Consider the following 18,924-nt stretch of genomic DNA (forward strand, 5'->3'; position numbering starts at 1 on the left):
TTAAATTTTATTTTTTTTAATTTCTTTTTTGCGAAGTACATATATCGCTTTTATAATGGGAGAAGTAATAAAGATAATTCCATTTCTGAATTATATTTGCTCTTATCAGTGGTTTGGGATGTATATTTTGAGCACTTTTAAAGATATGAAATGCCATGGGACAGATGTGGTTTTTGATAGTATTTCATTTTTTTTTTTTTAAATATATCTTTATTGATTTCAGAGAGAGGAAGGGAGAGGGAGAGAGAGAGATAGAAACATCAATGATGAGAGAACCATTGATCGGCTGCAGCCCGCAACCCGGGCATGTGCCCTGACCGGGAATCGAACCCTGATCGCCTGGATCCTAGGTCGACACTTAACCACTGAGCCACGCCTGGCTGTGCTTGATAGTATTTCATCATATCACATAAGAAAAATACATAGAATATCCATTTAGTGCAATTATCCATTGATAATTAGAACTCTCTGTTAACCCTTGGTGTGTATATGTATGTTGTGGGAATAGTGTGGGAGTTGTAAGGACATGTACTTTTCTCCTTTCTACATGCAGTTTGTCTTAGGGTGAAGTTGTAGAAGTTGAAGTATCACTGGGGTGAGTGCTGAGTGGGTGCAGGGCTTTACCCCCAAAAGCTCTAATATGCATCTCCTAAGAATAAGGGCATTATTCATACCTAGAAAATTAATCCTGATTCAATGATAATATCTGACATGTAGTCTAAATTTAAATTTCTCCAACTGCCCTAAAAATATCTTTTAAAGCTGTTTTCCTCCCCATCCAGGACCCGGTCAAGGTCCATATAATAGGTACGTTTGGTGGTTTTATTGCTTTCTTCTTTCTTAATCTAGATTCTAGAACATCTCCCTGTCCTTTGTTTACTTTTCATAACATTGACTTATTGAAGCATTCGGGCTAGTTACCTTATAAAATCCTAGATTCGCCTGATTGCTTCCTCATGGTTAAACTCAGATTAAACATCTTTTGGCCAGAATGCTGCGTAGATGTATGTACTTCTTATTCCATCGCATCGGGAGGCTTCTCATGTCTGGTTGTCCCACCATTGGGGATGCTTACTGTTTTTTAATGAAGGGGAAACTTTATCTTATCCACACAAAAAGTCAAGGGTATTAAACATTTCTGGTATTAGATTATTATGTCTTTCATGAGCACAGAGAAAAAGCTTATTGAGAGAAAATATGCAAAAAGAGAAAGAACTCATGGACAGGGACAATAGTGTGGTGACTAGGTGGTGGAGGGGGTTGTGGGTGGTGGAAGAGGGTATATGGGGGTAAATGGTGATGGAAAAAATAATAAAATAAAGAACACAAAAATATATTTAAATGAAATAAAACTATAAATACTGGAAATAAAGAAAATATGCAAAAAAGAAAGTACCAAGTGTTTCATGATCTGAGAATTTAAAATTCTTCCTTTTTCTGTTGAGAAAGCATAACTTTGCTAAGCTATCAATCTTTATCCCTGAATTTATGCAAGTAGGATGGGAATTAGATAGTAGTATTTTTGCTCCTGCTAGTGTGGGATTCATAGCATAGGTAAAGATGTAAGGCAATTTTTAAAATATATATTTTTCTTTTTTTTTTTTTTTAGAAAGAGGAAGGGAGAGAGAGGGAGGGAGAGAGAGAGACATCGATGTGAGAGAGGAACATCAATTGGTTGCCACCTACCAGGGGTCGAGCCCACAACCCAAGCCTGTGCCCTGACTGGGAATCAAACCAGCAACCTTTTGGTGCATGGGATGACGCCCAACCAGCTGAGGCCTCATAGACAAGGGCAAGGCAATATTTTACTTGTGCCTTTGCAAGGCCCAAACTGGAAAATACCCAAATACCAGCTGTCCTTTTCACGCTTAATTGTTATAATGATAAGTTTTTAAAATCTACAGTTTCATTTTTTTCTGATCTTGGGCATATTATCTTAGAACAACTGAAGATAAATGGTTTTGGAAATAGTGTTTTGAATGCATCCTTTGCCTTTCCCCCCCTCTAAACCTCCACATGGACTATAGAAAATGCAGAGTATTTTCTTTTTGGTTACAGAACCCTAACAACCCTTCTTTCCTCTTAGTGACCCCCCCAAGGACAAGGACAATGCTGGGAGCTTTTGGAGTCCTGCTGAGTCATAATGTTAACTTATTTGAAACAAAAGTCTTTGTGAAGATAGTAGAGGATAATTGGTAACATGGAGATGTTGATTCTGTTTTTTCAGGGCATCTTTTATGACCAAAACTGTGCCTTGTGGAAATGAACTTCATAAGTTCCTCATCTGGGATACTGCTGGTCAGGAACGGGTAAGGATACGTTGTTGTTGGCTTTCTACGGAAAATGCTGATATCAATTTCTGAAGGTTTCTTTGTATTTGGCAAGACTCTAGGGGTTGCAAGTGACAGAAACCCAGCTCGAAATGATTAAAGCAGAAAAAGTAATGTACTCTTTAGCTATGAGAAAAATGTAAGGGGGAGCGGGAGTGCCTATTATAAGGCAGGGCTGAGTTCAAGCCCTTCAAATGTATTGTCAAAGGCACCCAACTCTATTCCTTTCCTTGCTAGGCTCACTTCTAGATTAGCTTCATTACGCAGACCCTCTTCTTCCCTTCTCCAAGGGTGGCAAGCAGCTCTAGGCCTACATTCTGCCACCTTAGCAACCTAATGAAGGAAAGCACTTCTTTCCCTGAGTTGCACCCTGCATCTTGGCACCTGAGGGTTCTCTTTGGTCATTAGGGTCACGTGCTCATTCTTGAACTTGACACTGTACAGAGTTTGGGGGATTTGGCGCTCCTACTGGTCGGGCCAGGTAATACACTGGCTATCAGCTCCACCTGAATCACATTGGCTGGAAGTCAGGTCGTCTTAGTTCCCCAGAGAAAGTCTGGGTTCTCTTACTGGAAAGTGAGGGAGTGGATGTTGGGTTACCAGAAACAGTAGATGACTTTTCTCTTATTCTTAATTCTTTTTATTTGCTGGAAATATTTATGGAGAAGATTATTTAAGAAACTCGTGTCTTTAGGTTTTAAAAAGTGAAATAATGAATACCAACAGACTGTGTCTATAATGGAATTTGTGTAATAACTGGAATGTATATTATCAAAGTTGAAAGGGGTGGTCAGAATAAATGGAGCACAGGGATAACCAATACCTTGTCTTAACTGAGAGCTTTTAGCTTGATTAAAACTTTCATCAGGGCAAATACTTATGGAGTAAGATAGGTTGAATTTTCCCTTGTCTGATCCAAACACAAAGATCACCTTCTTTACCTGCCCCATTTAAAATGGTCAAAACTTCCTCTTTTTCCCTCCCTCTGTAGCTCTTACCACCTTCTAATATACTATTTAATTCACTTATTCTGCTTATTTTTTTATTTTTATATATATTTTATCCTTCCCCAAGGATATTTTTTTTATTGATTTGAGAGAGAGATGAGTATGGGAGAGATACATCAATATGAGAGAGAAACATTGATTGGTTGCCTCCCATACCTGCCCCGACCAGGGATGGAACCTGCAACCTAAGTATGTGCCCTGACCTCCGAAATTGAACCCGCAGCCTTTTGGTGTACGGGACAACGCTCCAACCAGCTGAGCCACCCGGCCAGAGCACTTACTCTGTTTATCTCTCTCCCTCAAAGGAAGAGAATCCAAGGTTCAGGATAATCCATCATTTTCATTATCAGCTCCTAACAAATCAAGTGTGTGTTTATATAATTTTCATTTTATATAAATCCTCATTTAAAACTAACTTTCCAGCATTTGTAGATGAAAGCATTTTAAAAATTTCTTTTTAAAAAAAATTAGGACAAATCTCCTGGCCTACAAATGCTAACCTCATTAGAATGTCTTCTATTTTGCCATTAAATTAAGAGGACAGACTTGCATACACAAAGCCACTGCCTGAAGCACCTCTTCAACTCTGTCAGTCAGCTGTGCATGCTGACTCCTGAAATGAGGGGCACGGATTAAAGGAAGAAATGTCTTCTTAGGGACCTCTTTGTTACATACTTTTGTATTCTTTGTAGTTCTGCTAGTTTTTTTGGTTTTGGTTGTTATTTAAACTTAAGCAATGGAGTTTTCTTGCTCCCCATTTTACTTTTGGTAAATGAAATGGTTGCTTTTGCAGCCACTTTTAATGAGCGTAATAAGCTATTTTACAAATAGCTGGCTTAATATTAGCAGTACTACTACTTCTACTACTGGCTGATGTGTCCTGAGGGCTTGCTCTGTCCCATGCACTGTTCTGAGTGCCTTCTGTGCACTAACACATTTAGTTCTTGCACAGCACCCTGCGGTAGGGACTGTTTCTATCCCCATTTACAGGTGAGGTCACAGAGGCATAGACAGGTTAAGTAACTTGCTCGAGATCACACAGTCAATAAGGTATAAAGCTGAAATTTGAATCCAGTAGTCTGGTTCCTGAGCTTTATAGTTTTGTCCTGATAGGGAAACCACACAAAAGCCATAACAGTTGAAAGTAAACTTATCCACAATTTACTACCCAGCTATTCCCACTATTGACTTTAGTTGACCATGCTTCAGGTATCTCGCTATGTGTGTGTTGATAATTACATGTCAATAGGATCAAGATTCTTTATAACCTGCTGTTTTCATTTGATAATACCATGTTTCTACAGGGAGATTTCTGTATGATGTAAGCAGAGTGTTTGATATTTACCTACCTATTCTAATATAATATTCCAGAGGTTGACTGCTTTTGATGAAATTTGGTACACTGAAGTGACTATTGTGGTTTGTAATTTGGCCCACTTACCATCTCAAAGCAAAACTGCAATAGAAAAATTTTTATATGATGGTATTTCTAATTATTATAATTTCTTTTCCTAAAATTTGACTATTAAAGGTTATAGATATCTATAATATGACTATATGGTATGGCTGTACTTCAAAAAGCATCACATTATATATTATATTAGTATTATATATGATAGTGTCATATGTTATTATAATTATTAGTATTAAGGCATAACTCCATAGCATTGCTTCAGGGTTGAGCAATTGAGTTTTGGATGATAATTTCAGGTGAATGCTTTTTAGAATCTAGATTTGTGGAGAGAATGTGAGCAACATCCACGTGGTCTTTGTGGTCATCGATCCCTCTAACCCTCGAAGGCCTGATTTAGTTATCCTCAGACTGTCCTTGTCTTGTGTCCCTTGGTGCAGTCTTGCATCTCTCCAGTGATGGCAATTTTTCAGTCGTTCTGGCAGCTTATTGCTGGACTTAATCGTGCTTGTAATGACGTTGCCTAATGTTTGATCTAAAAATAAATTCCCTGCTGTTGCTTGTGCCTATTGCTGTTTGTTCTGTCTCATTAATTATTGGAGTCCAGTGCATTTTATTATCCCTCCTTATCTTTGTAGAAATATGCTACTGTTCTTCTTAGTGCTTATAATTTTAAACAAACAAAATCTCTTTGGATTTATGATTTGACAATATAAAGACATAGATCTGTGTCCTCCAAGGAGGATAATGCTCAGTGTAGTGCTTTGCATGTGTTAATTAGTCAGTATTTGTTTATTTGTGGACTGACTGAACCAAGTTCTGCCTAGCATACATGGCATTCCGGTTAATGCCCTACTTACTACTGCCCAGTATTAATTCTGTATTATATTTGTGGCATAATTTATACTCCTGAAAAATTACTTTTCCCTCTGAGCACTGGGAATATGAAAGGATTCCCCTCCTCTTCCCTCTCTTTGTATAAGAGAACGTTCATTCTTGACTCGTCTTAATTTTCATTTAACCATTTGTGATGGGCAAGCAAATAAATGGTCATCCACAGAGTGCCTCTGTAAAAAAAGTTTTAAAAAATTTAATCATTTCCAATTGATTGTTGAATCCAGTTTGTTAAAAGCCCAACATTTTCAAGATTTGTGGACTTAGTTTATTAGTTTAGTGTTGAGAAGGGTAGAGTGGGAGCTTTTGCGGGTTTTCACCCTGCCCTCTTTAGATGGGTCGTGCTGGCTTCTGTTTCATGCCATGCTGTGAGGAAGAGCAGCTGTAGCTCAGAAGGATGTATGCAGGAGCCACAGCCCAGAGAGGCCCCGAGGGAGAAAAAGGAATTGATCTGCTCGGCTCTGTTCTCCATTTTCCATCCAGCAGGATTTGTGTGGGGTGGTGAGATAGACTTCTGTTCTAATGTGTCAACGTTTTTCTTTCCCATTCAGTGTCCTTTTGACTTCCTTCTTTGCTTTCCTGCTAAATTGGGACCCAGAATATCCTTATTGCTGGTAAAAATATCTCATCATAATAGGAAATACAACCTTTATTTTCTTCTAAATCATTCTGTTTCTGCTTTAAAACACAATCACTATCCATAGGATAATGCAATTAAAAATGTCCATATCTTGGAAGAATTTCAGGCTTCATTTTCTTGGTTTGATCCACCAGAGCAACATTATTTTAACACTCTAACATGGAAAAAATATTAATATCATCTTATTATTTTGTTTCATTTGGTTGAAGTCCGTGTTATAGCTGCCTGTCCTTCCTAGTGGACTGCCTGAGTCACAATGTGGCATTTATAAAATCTGGGTTTCAAATGAGCCACAGTCACAAATTCCACAAAGGTGAATTGATGGTTCCATTATTAGCATAAAAACTCTTTGTTACTCTACAAATACATCTGAAGTTGAATAGATTGACTTCTGAAATCAGACTCATTATTTTATGCTTTTTAAAGATGAAATTGGAGGACACATACAGATGAAAAATAGCCTCCTTCCAAGTCCTTTAGCCCTAAGCTAATTTTAGTCCCTAGATTTGCTTAATCTGGACATTTCATAAAAATGGAATTATAATCTGTGGTTTTTTGTGACTAGCTTCTTTCACTTAGCATAATGTCATCAAGGTTCATCTGTGTTGTAACATGGATCAGTGCTTCCTTCCTTTTAGTGACTGATTAGTATTTCATTGTATGAACGTACATCATTTGTTTTTCCACTCACCAGTTAACAAATGTTTGGGTTGTTTCCAATTTTTTGGCTGTTATGAAAATAATGGTGTTTATGAACATTCATGTACAAGTTTTTGCACAGGTGCATGTTTTAAAAAAATCTCATGGTTACATATCTAGGAGTGAAATTGATGGGTTGTATGGTAATACTTTGAGAACCTGCCAAAGTGTTTTCCAAAGTGGTGGTAACATTTTATATTGCTACTGGAAATGATTGAGGTTCCAATTTCTCCACATTCTTGACAACACTTGTCTTTGCGTAACTCAAGGTCACAAAGATTTACTCCTATGTGTTCTATGAGTTTTATAGTTTTAGCTCTATGATCCATTTGTTTTTAGTTTTTGTATATCTTGTAAGGAAGGGATTCAATGTCATTCCTTGTATGTCAGTATCATACAAAATCAGTTGTCCCAATACAATTTATTAAAAAGACTCCTCTTTGCCTAATTAGTTGTCTTTGCACCGTTGTTGAAAATGAATTGGCCACAAATGTGAGAGTTTCATTCTGGACTCTTAGTTCTATTCGTTTGATCTAAAATTTTATCCTTATGCCAGTACCACATTACCCTGATCACTGTAACTTTTTAATAAGTTGTGAAAGTGGGTCGTGCATGAGTCCTCCAACTTTGTTTTTGTTTTTCAAGATTGTTTTGGCTATTCTGGGTCTCTTGCATTTCCACATGAATTTTAGGATCAGCTTGAAAATTTTTACCAAAAAAAAAAAAATCCAGCTAAGATTTTGATAGGGATTGTATTGAATGTGCAGATGGATTTGGGGTTACTTAATCCTTATTTAAATGATGAGTTATGAGCAAGCTGTATGCCGTCTTCCTCTCTTTGGAGATTATCCATGGATTGGAAGTGCAGCCTTGACCTCAAAGTGGTACCTAAAGAAAAGTTCTGAATAAAGTATTAAATCTTTTAAATGTTTAAATATGTTCCCTGTAGTAAACTCATATAGAACCATAAAAAAGGTTATATTTGTAAAGTAATTACTTAGAATTTACCAAACCATTATTAGACTTGAAATTTATAATATTGGACTAAATTATGTTTTTTAAAAGAAGAAATCTATTTTCAAAACAGTATTATTTGAAGCTGATTTAGTTTTTTTTCCAGCAATATTATCTAACTCAGAACCAGACTTTATATATACCTTAGTACATACTGCTAAAGATAATATGATAATATTCTGAAACTCATTGATTCAAAAGGCTTATAGTCACTTTTCTAGTGAGTGCACAAACTTTTTTTCCCAATTGTGAGATATTTCAAGTATTCCAGAAAAGCTCAGGAAATAATATAATAAACATCTCTAATTGCACCACCCAGGTTTGTTTAATCTTTACTTGCTCCATCTGTCAGAAATTTTCCTTGAACCCTGGAAGGAAAAATCACACATATGCCCTCAGGAGCTGACAGTTTAATGGATGCAGCCATGAAATCTGAGCGCTGCTTGCTGTTTAACCATAATGCTTGTTTGCCTGCATTGGCTAATTTTGTAAGCGCCTACCAGTCTACCATAATTTGAAAGGTTTGGTGATTGGACAGCCTGTGCTCAGAGGGCCAGGATGCAGGTAAGCAAAGCTGTGGCCTAAATACTGGGTCTGAATGGGTCCATGAGAAAGAAAAGAGAACCAAAGCTGTCAATATCCAGCTTTAACATCTAAAGAATCTCTCTCCCTCCCCCTCCCTCCCTACCCCTCCTCCCTCCTCCCCTCTCTCTCTTTCTTTCTCTCTCTCTCTTCCTGGCCCTAGAGCCTATGGGCCAGAAAGTGGTTCACTATTCATAGGCCACTGCTAAAGTCAGAGAAAGTTTGACCTGCGAGTCCTGGAAGAATGGGGCCTCTTACAAGCTCAGAATGAGCTGCTCTTTGTTTCCCCTCGACTTGCCCGCAGCCGCTGGAAATAGAGGCAGCTCCGCACACACCAGCAAATGGCACGCATTCAGAACCTGGCTCCTAACTCGCTGTTGGAGGGGGTGCTGCACCCTGTGGCACCTTCCCCACAAACCCACCAGAGGACAGTTTCCTCGGAACCTCCCTTCGGTGAGAGAGAGTAGGAGTAAATATACCATTTTGCTCCCCCCTCCTTTCCCAACCCAACAGTGCCTTTAATTAGTGCAAATTGAGATCTGATGAAATAAATATTCCCTTCCCCTCGTTCCCCTCTGTGCCACTCCATCCTCCCATGGTAAGGAGACAGATTAGAAGCTTGCAGTTGGGTGTACGCTATTAAAAATGAGATCATCGCGGTGTGGTTCAGCAGTTGAACATTGACCTATGATCCAGGAGATCAGTTTGATTACTGATCAGGACACATGCCCCAGTTTGCAGGCTCGATCCCCAGTAGGGGGCGCGCAGGAGGCAGCTGGTCAATGAACTCACATCATGTTTCTATCTCCCTTTCCCTTCCTCTCTCTGAAATCAATAAAGACATATTTTTTAAAAATGAGATCAACAGCTATCAATAGAGCTATGCCACGTCATGGTCTTTTAGAAGAAGCCTCAGGAATCACCTTCAGTTAAAAATGGTACAGCTGAAGAGGTGCAGTGATTTTTAAAATTGGCAACAGAAACTGCAGAAGGAAAGCATGACAGTGATATTGGAGGAAGGGCGCCTGCTGGCATCTGTGTGGGCAGAGCTGGAGCCACCTTTGCTGACACATCCCCAGAGTTGTACCGTTCGGGATGTTGATGTCCTTTAGGAAATTCGGAGCTAAGGTGCAGAATTGCCCTTCTGGGTGTCAGAATGCCACTGACAGGAGAGAAGGGGAAAAACATGTCCACATGCTAGAATAAATTTAGTATGTCCTTCGGGAAACACTTGAAACATTTCTGCACTCGGCCGGTGACATGGGAAAGCTGGAAGTGAAGGAAAGGGAACGGGAAGTGGGAGCCAGGAGCGGTGGGGAGGAAAGTCAACCAGGAGTTGATCTTAGAAAGCAAAGACGAGCTGCTCCTGCCTGAAAGTACACCCAGCCCCTTTCCCCTTCTGCATTTTGTCACAATAGATCACGCTGTTTTCCTGTGTTCCCCGAAAGGCATCTTCCCCTCCTCGTGTACCTTCCTCAGGGACAGGCTGGAGCTAGGGGGGAAGGTGACTGTTAGATTCCTCACAAGTTCGCCACATTTTACTGGTGTATATTTTTGTCTGGGATGCCCTGAGTAGCTTCTAATTGTGAGGCACTGTCTGCGCCTTTGGGTTGAGGCCAGTTTCCGTTCTGCTGACTCTCGGAGGACCTGTGGCAAAGATTCCAGCAGCCGGGCTGGAGAGAGGCGTCGGGGGTGGGGGGTGTAGGGTTGCCTTTATTAAGAATCCTGGAAGTCTTTACCTGGTTGTGTTTTCTCTTCTCCACTCCTCTCCCTCTTTTTATTTTGTACAGTTAATTTCCTAAATGTGGTTAAAATGCAGGCAAAAGGGCCTATGAAGCCTATGAAACTCATTCTTGACAAGGAAATTAGGCACCTGGACTTCACGTAATTACCAAAAGAGTGTGCTCCTGAGGTGCTCAAGGACACGTCTAAACAGGGACAGCTGGAGTGTTCTCAGAGCACAGACTTTGCTGTTTAGAGAGACTTCCAGAGCAGCCTCTTTGAAGGCAGTCTGACTTCCAGCCTTCACTCCAAGAAAACGTTCATTTCTTGGGGCCAGGAATCTTGTCTTCTTCCCCTTTTCTATGTGTTTCCTGTGGCTGCTGGAACAGATGACCATACATTTGGTAGATTCCCTCTCTCACAGTTCTGAAGGTCAGAAGTCCAAAACAAGTCTTACTGGGCCAATATAAACTACTGTGTGTTAGGGATGATCTTGAGGTTAGGGGGTGAGAAAATGGAAATGCATTATATTATGCTCTCTTCTTGTGTGTATTTGAAAATGTCCACAGTAAAATGTTAAAAATAGATTTGGTGGTCTATGTAAATAAATGTCTTAAGGCAGCAGTTAAAAACAGGATTCCTCTGGCTTCTGTGTGGCCAGCCTGGAGGCTACTGCAGTCTCTAAATGCTGTGATGGAAACTTCTGGACAGGCAGACAAAGAAAGATGGCCTGCGTTCAGGAGAGAGGGAGGAGTGGCTGAGGAGTGCTGGGTCAGGCCTGCCATGGGGTGGCTCTCAGACCCTGGGTCTGTCCTATTCTGGTAAGGTCCCTGGTGATATTTGACTGTTGCCCCATCCTGCAGGGAGACTTATCTCAAAGATGGACATTTACTGGGAACAGACATTTTTGCTTGCCAACAGAGAGGTCAGAGCTGAGGTTCCCTGCAGCTGGGTATTCATGGGTAGGAAAAATGAATTTCAACAGCATTTCAGAACCTTGATTCTGTCTTATACATTATTCTAGGCATCACAATATGCCAATTCATTACCTTGTCTTTTATAAAACACAATTCATTCCCTTCCCCACGACACTGTTTTTATGGAAAAATGTTTGGATTTGTGTCGGATCATTTTCTCCTACAGAGAGTTTGCACGGCATCTTGTCCATAAGGAGTCAAATGCATGTCAGGTCACCTCTAAACCCCACCCCCTCCTGGTACTTAGCTTCACCCCTTTGATGCCTGAATGCTGAGGAAGCTCTTTGACATTAATTGGCACATTAAAAGAAAAAGTAAAAAGAAATGGAAAAAATGTCCCTTCTTGTTCCAAAAGTAATGTATCCTGTTAAAATTTTAAAAAATTCAGAAATATTAAAGCAAATGGTGGTCTGCCTATAATGACATTATTAAATAATGTATACTGCTAATAGTTTGGTATACTGTCAGCCCCTTTTCTGTTCAGCTATACATACTGTTGGGTTTTAGGACATCTGAGTAGGCATATGAAACAGACCCACTGCTTTTCCATGGAGAGAGAGGGTCTGTGTAAAAGTCAGGGGCGTTCTTCTGAATGGCACAGAGAGAACATTCAGTAATGGTTTTTCCATTCAACTTTTGCCAGCTGAGAATGTTGGGAATGCCAGGAATTTTCCTCTACCACTTCCCTCCTTGTTTGAATCCTAGTGCACCTCGGGATATGTTTTGGCTTCTGCTCTTGACTGTCCATGGCCCCAGTGTTCTGTGGGAGGGTTAACATTTCTGATTGTGCACCGGCACCTGAGACAGACCAGCACTGGCTCTCAGGATGCTTTGAAGCGATTCACCAGGGACAGAGTGTTCTCTGAAAGTCATAATACAGAACCAATCCCTACAAGTTCCTGGACCAGATGCCAGAGACTTCTGGCCTGGATAATTCTCATCTGGGAAGGCCAAGCCCAGCTGGAGCCTGCCCTTGTTTGGAAACTTCGCGTATTTTCCACCACTGCTCATTCTTGACATGCCGAGTTTTGCTGCTGTGGAATTTATGATGCCACAGACCTGCATTTAAGGAATTTTGCCCGAAGCAGACTGGGTGGTCTGAAGGATTAGATTTCTTGGAATAATAGTTTCCACTGTGTGCTAAGTACACACACACACACACACACACACACGCACACACACGGTAGTGTGGGATAGGAAGAAGGGAGGCTTGTATTGCAGGTAAGGCACTCTGAAGAATTAAGAGCATGGCAAGGGAAGGAGGTTCCATCCAGACAGAGCCTTCCTTACCTTGGCCTTGAGTGTTGTTGCAGGGCTGGAAGAACCATAGCTATCACCACCGACACCATCCTCACCACTGCCTCCATTTCACAAAATATGAAAAAGTGTAGAGCCTGGCATAGGTCTCCAGATTCCACCTTGAGTCTAGATTTTCCTACTGTCTCCCACGGTTGATTCTGAGCACACTGGTTTGCTAGATGTTAATATACTACTTAAAAAATAAATTAGGACTCCTGAGTTCAAACAAAAATAAATGTTTTTTTTACTCTAGACATTTTTCAGAGTCTCTAAGGTACTAATAATACTTTGTAAGCCTCCAGGGGAGCATTGTTATATGTAGAGTTTCTCAAATTTATTTGGCTAAGAAAGCTTTTTTCCAAAAAGCACCCCAAGGGCACAGGGTTCTGCAGAAGACCTTGGAAAATACCAAACTAGGCCATCTTTCCTTGTGCTATTTCATATTTTTCAGAAACTTGCGTTTAATTGCTGCCCAATAGTCCATTATATGGCTAAGCCAAATTTATGTTTTCAGTCCCCAATGGTTAGACATTGAGATTGGTTCCAATTTTTCAACATTACTAATCATTCTAGAATGAATTCTGGTTACTTTGTGATCATCTCTGATTGTTCCCTTCAGAAGTGGAATTGTTGAATCAAAGCATATGAATGTTTTCAATATTCTCAAAATACATTGTCCAGTTGCTGAAAGCGTGGTCAGGGTTATTAGCATCCATCTGTCAGAGCTGAGGATCTAAGGAGCTCGAAGGCCATTCCCTTCTCTCTTATCCTCTAGACAGTCAGCAATTAAAAAACAAGCATTCACCCTGGCTGGTGTGGCTAAGTTGGTTGAGTATCACCCCATAGATACCCCATCTGGGTGCATGTGGGAGACAACTGATTGATGTTTCTCTCTCCCTGTCCCCTCTTCTTTCTAAAATGAATAAAAAACATTAAAAAAAAGCCCACAAACAAACACAAGCATTCACACATACTAAGGACACAAACGGCCATTTCTTTTGAGGAGACAAATTGGCTTTTCACAATTCCCTGTGCTTCTACTAAAAAATTAAATGTTATCTAGGAGTTCTCTGAACACTTTAATTTGGTATTACAGATACTCTGTTTGATAGTTAGGGAAGAAAGGATTTTTGAATTGGCATCTGTTTTGCTAATTTTCAAATAACCTTTCAAGGTGAGAGTAAAAAAATTCTATCAACTTCCCGTGATTGTGAAATTTGTTTCTGGAAGAAATCTTTTATGGGAGTGTTTTGTCAGTGCTCTGACCCCGTGGAAATTGAATTATGTCTGTTGAGTATTGAGGCCGATTATGGTGCTTTTGTTCTGTTTGTATGGGGGAAGGTATGCACATTGTAGGTTGGAAGTGATTTATCCTATTGTCCTCCACAAATATTATCCTTTGGTCAATGTATTACTGGGGTTTAGAACTGAGATGTGAACTTGAAGTCATTAAAACTCCCAAGTCCCCGGCAATAAAGTCGTTTAAGTGGCTTCACCAACAGATTTATTTCAAGATGATTCCATTTGGAGGAAGGAAAGAACAAGTAATGCATTATATACAAAGATCTATTCAATAATTCATGAGACCAGCACACCAGTGACCATTTTAGATTCAGTCCATGGTCTTATAGCTGAAAATGAACTCTGTCTTAGAAGATAGCCACAGTTTGTTCCTCTTTGTGCTTGAGTCCACAAGTACCTTGATTTTTGAGATATAAATTTTGTACTGACTCTATTTGGTGTGTTTAAATGGACCATTCTTATATGGAGGCTATTTTGAAAAAAATGGACATCTTATATAATTGGGCTAAAAGGACACTTTATATGCAAGGCCTACCTTTAGTGTTTCAAAAATTGCTTTTTTTCCTCTGTTTGGGCAGAGTTTTTTATTTTGTTTTCTACATGTGGAGTGAATTGCTGAAGGATGGATTAAAATAGTTTTATTGATGCCTAGTATTATAATAAGCACAGTGTTGGGCAGTTGGTGACTATGGAAAGGCACACATGGTAAATGGCTTGCTGTCCTCCAGTGAGCCCTGGCAAGTGGCCCAGGCCCTTCAGCTGGGAACTCCTGAGTTCATCTTGAGCTCCATCCAGCCTGAAAACCACAGAGGTACCAGGGCAGTTTCTTTTTAAGGTGGCGATTTGCATTAGGGCATGGAGTTGGGCAAGAGTTGCCTGCTTCCTTCTACTCAGTGAGAGCCACACTGACATTCTTCAGAGCAATAAAAGGGAAACCTTGGGAACTGATGTGCTTCAGATTTCCAAATAGGATCATTTCTGTTTGGCAAGTAATTAATTATTCCATGATAAGTATTGGGCGGGAAGTAAAAATGAATGAGTGATGGTTTTGTTGTTTACTGGAAAAGCTTCAGGATCCTTCCTTCCTTCTTTCCCTTCCTGTCCCCTCCCCTACTCTCCAATAAAAATGACTGCTTTTAAAAACTTAAAAAACATTTTATTTAAAAATCATTGTAAAAATTTATACTATTCAGACTCCTGTAAGGAAAATGTACAAATCACTAGAAATCCCACTGTTAACATTTTGAGAAACATTATGTTATACTTAGACACACAGACACGCACCCACACACATTTTACCCTAAATTATATTATGCTGCATATGCTACTTTGAGTCTATGTTTTTTTCATTTAACAGTATGTCAAGGGTACCTTTTCCTATAAATAAAAACCCTCATCATAATTTTAATTGTTGTGGAATATTCCCTTACAAACATATACCACTAGTGAATTCTCTATGATTAACCTTTAGGTTGATTTCAAATGTCTGCTCCCACGCGCAGCAGAGATGAGTATCTTTGTGTGTGTGAAGATCACTCCAGTATATGCTCCTATAAGTGGAATTGCTGGTTCAAATAGTACACACGTTTAAACTTGATATATATTACCGACAGTGGCATTGAAAGAATGTCTTTCTTTTTTAAAAATAAAACATATATATTCCAGGTATCCAACATGATGATTTGATGTATGTATACATAGTGAAATGATTACTATAGTCAGTGTAATTAACATATCTTCTTACCTTTTTTTTAGTGATGAAAGCACCTGAAATCTAGTTTCTTGGCAAATTTCAAGATTTAACATAATAGTATTAACCATGGTCATCATGCTGTAGATTGCATCTCTAGAACTTATTCATCTCACATAACTGCAAACTTTGTCCCTTTTGACCAGCATCTTCCATCCTTCCAGCCCCCAGCCCCCAAGGTCCTCGAAATCACTGTTCTACTCTCTGCTTCCATATATTTGACTTTCTTAATTCCATATATAAGTGAGATCGTGCAGTTTTTTTCTTTCTGTGTCTGGCTTATTTCACTTAGCATGATGTCCTGTAGGTTCATCCGTGTTATTGGAAATGGCAGGCACTCCTTTTATAAGGCTGGATAATACTCCATAGATACACCACATTTTTTTTATCCATTCATTCGTCAGTGAACGCTTACGTTGTTTCCATGTCGTGTTCACTGTGAATAATACTGCAGTGAACGTGGGAGTTCAGATATCTCTTTGAGGCATTGATTTCATTTCTTTTGGTTATGTAATACCCCAAAGGGGAATTGCTAGGTGATACAGTAGTTCTATTTGTAGTTTTCTGAGGAACCTCCATACTGTTTTCCATAATGGCTGTACCAATTTACATGCCCATCAACAATTTATAAGGGTTCCCTTTTCTTCACATTCTCACCAACATTTGTTACCTTTTGGGTTTGTTTATTTGTTTGTTTTGATAACATCCATCCTAATAGATGTGAGATGATATTTCATTGTGGTTTTGAATTACATTTCCTTGATCATCAATGATGTTGAGCATCTTTTTATAAGAAGGTCTTAAAATACATTCCCGCCTGGCCAGTGTGGTTCAGTGGTTGAGCATCGACCTAGGATCCAGGAGATTGTGGTTCGATTCCCAGTCAGGGCACATGCCCGGGTTGTGGGCTCAGTCCCTAGTGTGGGGCATGTGGGAAGCAGCCGATCAATGACTCTCTCATCACTGATGTTTCTGTCTCTCTCACTCCCTCTCCCTTTCTCTGAAATCAATTAAGATATATTTAAAATAATAATAATAATACATTCCCATGTAGCTTATGAGAGTTCCTCCCTTACCAATTCCACAAAGACTGGATATGATACAATTTTCAAATATTTAATAAATTTTTAAAAATCCTCATTATTGCTTTCATTTTATTTTATTATAATTGGATATATTTTAAAATATTCATTGGCAATTTATATCTCTTCCTCTGTGATTTATCTACATATATCCTTTGTCCATTTTTCTGTTGTGCTGAATTATCTTTTTCTTACTGACTTTCAAAACCTCTTCAAATATATTCAAAGATACATTCTTCAAAATATACATAAAATCTGTATGTATCCTCAGAATAATTATCCTGCTTAGGGATAAATGATTCTAGTGACAGTGAGACTGGCTTTGCTCACATTCTGGAAAGGAGCTCCTCGCTCTCACCGTTTGTCACGCGGTGGAGGGACGCAGCCGTCCACGCCTGAGGGCAATGCCGAGGTGCCCTTGCTGCAGTGTTCCTTATTAATGGCGCAGGGAGGGTCTTGTGATCTGGGCAGTCTCCTCTTTTCCTCTCCTTGGCAAACTTCTTTTTCTTGTTGCTGTCTAATTCTAATAAGATTGCCCTGGGTCAACCATATTAAATAAGTGATGAGCAGTAGAGAAAAGACAATTCATAGGATATTAACATTTAAAATAAAATTTATTTTTCGCCTTTGCTCAAGAGTGAATTTCATGGTCTGTAAACCATAAGCATATGTATTGTTGAGGAGAAAAATGTATATCTAATCTGAACCCTGGGAAAATTTTAGGGGAAATTCAGGGATCTTCTTGGGGTAATGTAGGCTAAAGTTTTACATTTAATTTGAGATTGCATAAAATGTGTTCACTCTGGCCTGAAACTGTTCATTGTTCCTAAACAGTTCCATTCGTTGGCTCCCATGTACTATCGTGGATCCGCTGCAGCTGTCATAGTGTATGATATTACCAAACAGGTAAGAAAGTCCCCTTTATATCTTAGATGCCATTTATGGTGATTCTCTTTCTTAGAAAGACCAAAGCAGAGATTTCACTGCTTGAATCTTGACAGTAGCCTGGAATGAAATTTCATAATGTGGTTGTCGAGGATAATGAACACTAGATATTGAGTTTATTTCATCTGTATGTAAGGAAGCATTTCAGGTTTATCTGCTAAATTAAATGAACAACAATGAACATTCATTTTTAAGACTGACTGTCTGTCTGTAGAGGCAAGGTCATACTTGCTGGTACTGTTCTCCAGAATGTCCGCTTTTTAGAAAAAGGGAATTTATTTTTAAGTTTTGCATGCTTTACAATTATAAAACACTTATCTTCTATTAGTGTTTCAATCACACTACGTAAAAGGCCAAGGAGAATGTTTATGTATGTATGACATGTTTGTGTACATACAATGTAGGTGTAGTTTTAGTGATCACATTGAGGATGCAGGATATCAACCACTGACCCCAGTGGTTTGCTGAGACTTTTTCCCCACTGCTGGAGTGCTGACTCAGTGCACAGGACTGCTAGTTTAATGAGTCATCACAGTTTCCATCTGTGAGTTCCTGACCGCGTTTACCTAAACCTGCTGTCTACCTTGCTTGGCTTGTTTCCTGGAGGACGATTGTGAGTAAAGGACAGAAAGGAAAACAGACTCTAAAGTGCGTGTGTGTGTGTGTGTATTTTTACTTTTCTGAAGTAAGCATGAACATTGTCTTAGTCCTAGGACGTTGTCCTTTTTCATGTTAAGTCAAGGCTATAATCTTTTTTTTAGATTTTATTGTGTTTTTTAAATTTTTAATGGAGCTATTATTACTTTTTAAATTAAATGTATTGGGGTGACGTCGGTTAATAAAATTATATAGGTTTCAAGTGTACAATTCTGTGATAGAGCATCTGTATATTGCATTGTGTGTTTACCACCCAAAGTCAAATCTTCTGTCACCATTCACCCTTTCTCCCCCCTCACCCCGTCCCTTCCCTCGGTGCCTCCATACTGTTATCCATGTCTGTGAGGGTTTTTATTTCTTGTTTGATTTCAGTTTTATTTTATTTTTTTGCAAAATATCTTTATTACATTTATTGGGGTGACATTGGTTAATAAGATTATATAGCTTAACTTTATCAAGTTTCAGTTTTAGAAAAGGGAACCTTTTATAGTCTATTTAAGTATAATTTAGCTAGTATTAAAATTTGTGCCAAGAGAAGGGTAGTTTATTGATCTCTGTGAGCTTCCTGAAAATACTTTTCTCTGTTTAGGGTTTGATTTCTATTTGGTTGAAA

At 39.1% G+C, this 18,924-nt stretch overlaps 1 protein-coding gene across 1 annotated transcript in view; it reads left to right on the forward strand.

The window, feature by feature from the left end:
• RAB31 (RAB31, member RAS oncogene family) overlaps positions 1 to 18,924 on the forward strand; it is a 104,421-nt gene that overhangs the window by 51,223 nt on the left and 34,274 nt on the right. The window contains exons 3-4 of the mRNA XM_081149201.1: positions 2,228 to 2,309; positions 17,544 to 17,615. Coding sequence (XP_081005327.1) covers positions 2,228 to 2,309; positions 17,544 to 17,615 — 154 coding nt within the window. The remainder of the gene's footprint in view (positions 1 to 2,227; positions 2,310 to 17,543; positions 17,616 to 18,924) is intronic.

Source organism: Miniopterus schreibersii (assembly GCF_964146895.1).
Source record: "Miniopterus schreibersii genome assembly, chromosome: 10".
NCBI classification, from domain to species: Eukaryota; Metazoa; Chordata; class Mammalia; order Chiroptera; family Miniopteridae; genus Miniopterus; species Miniopterus schreibersii.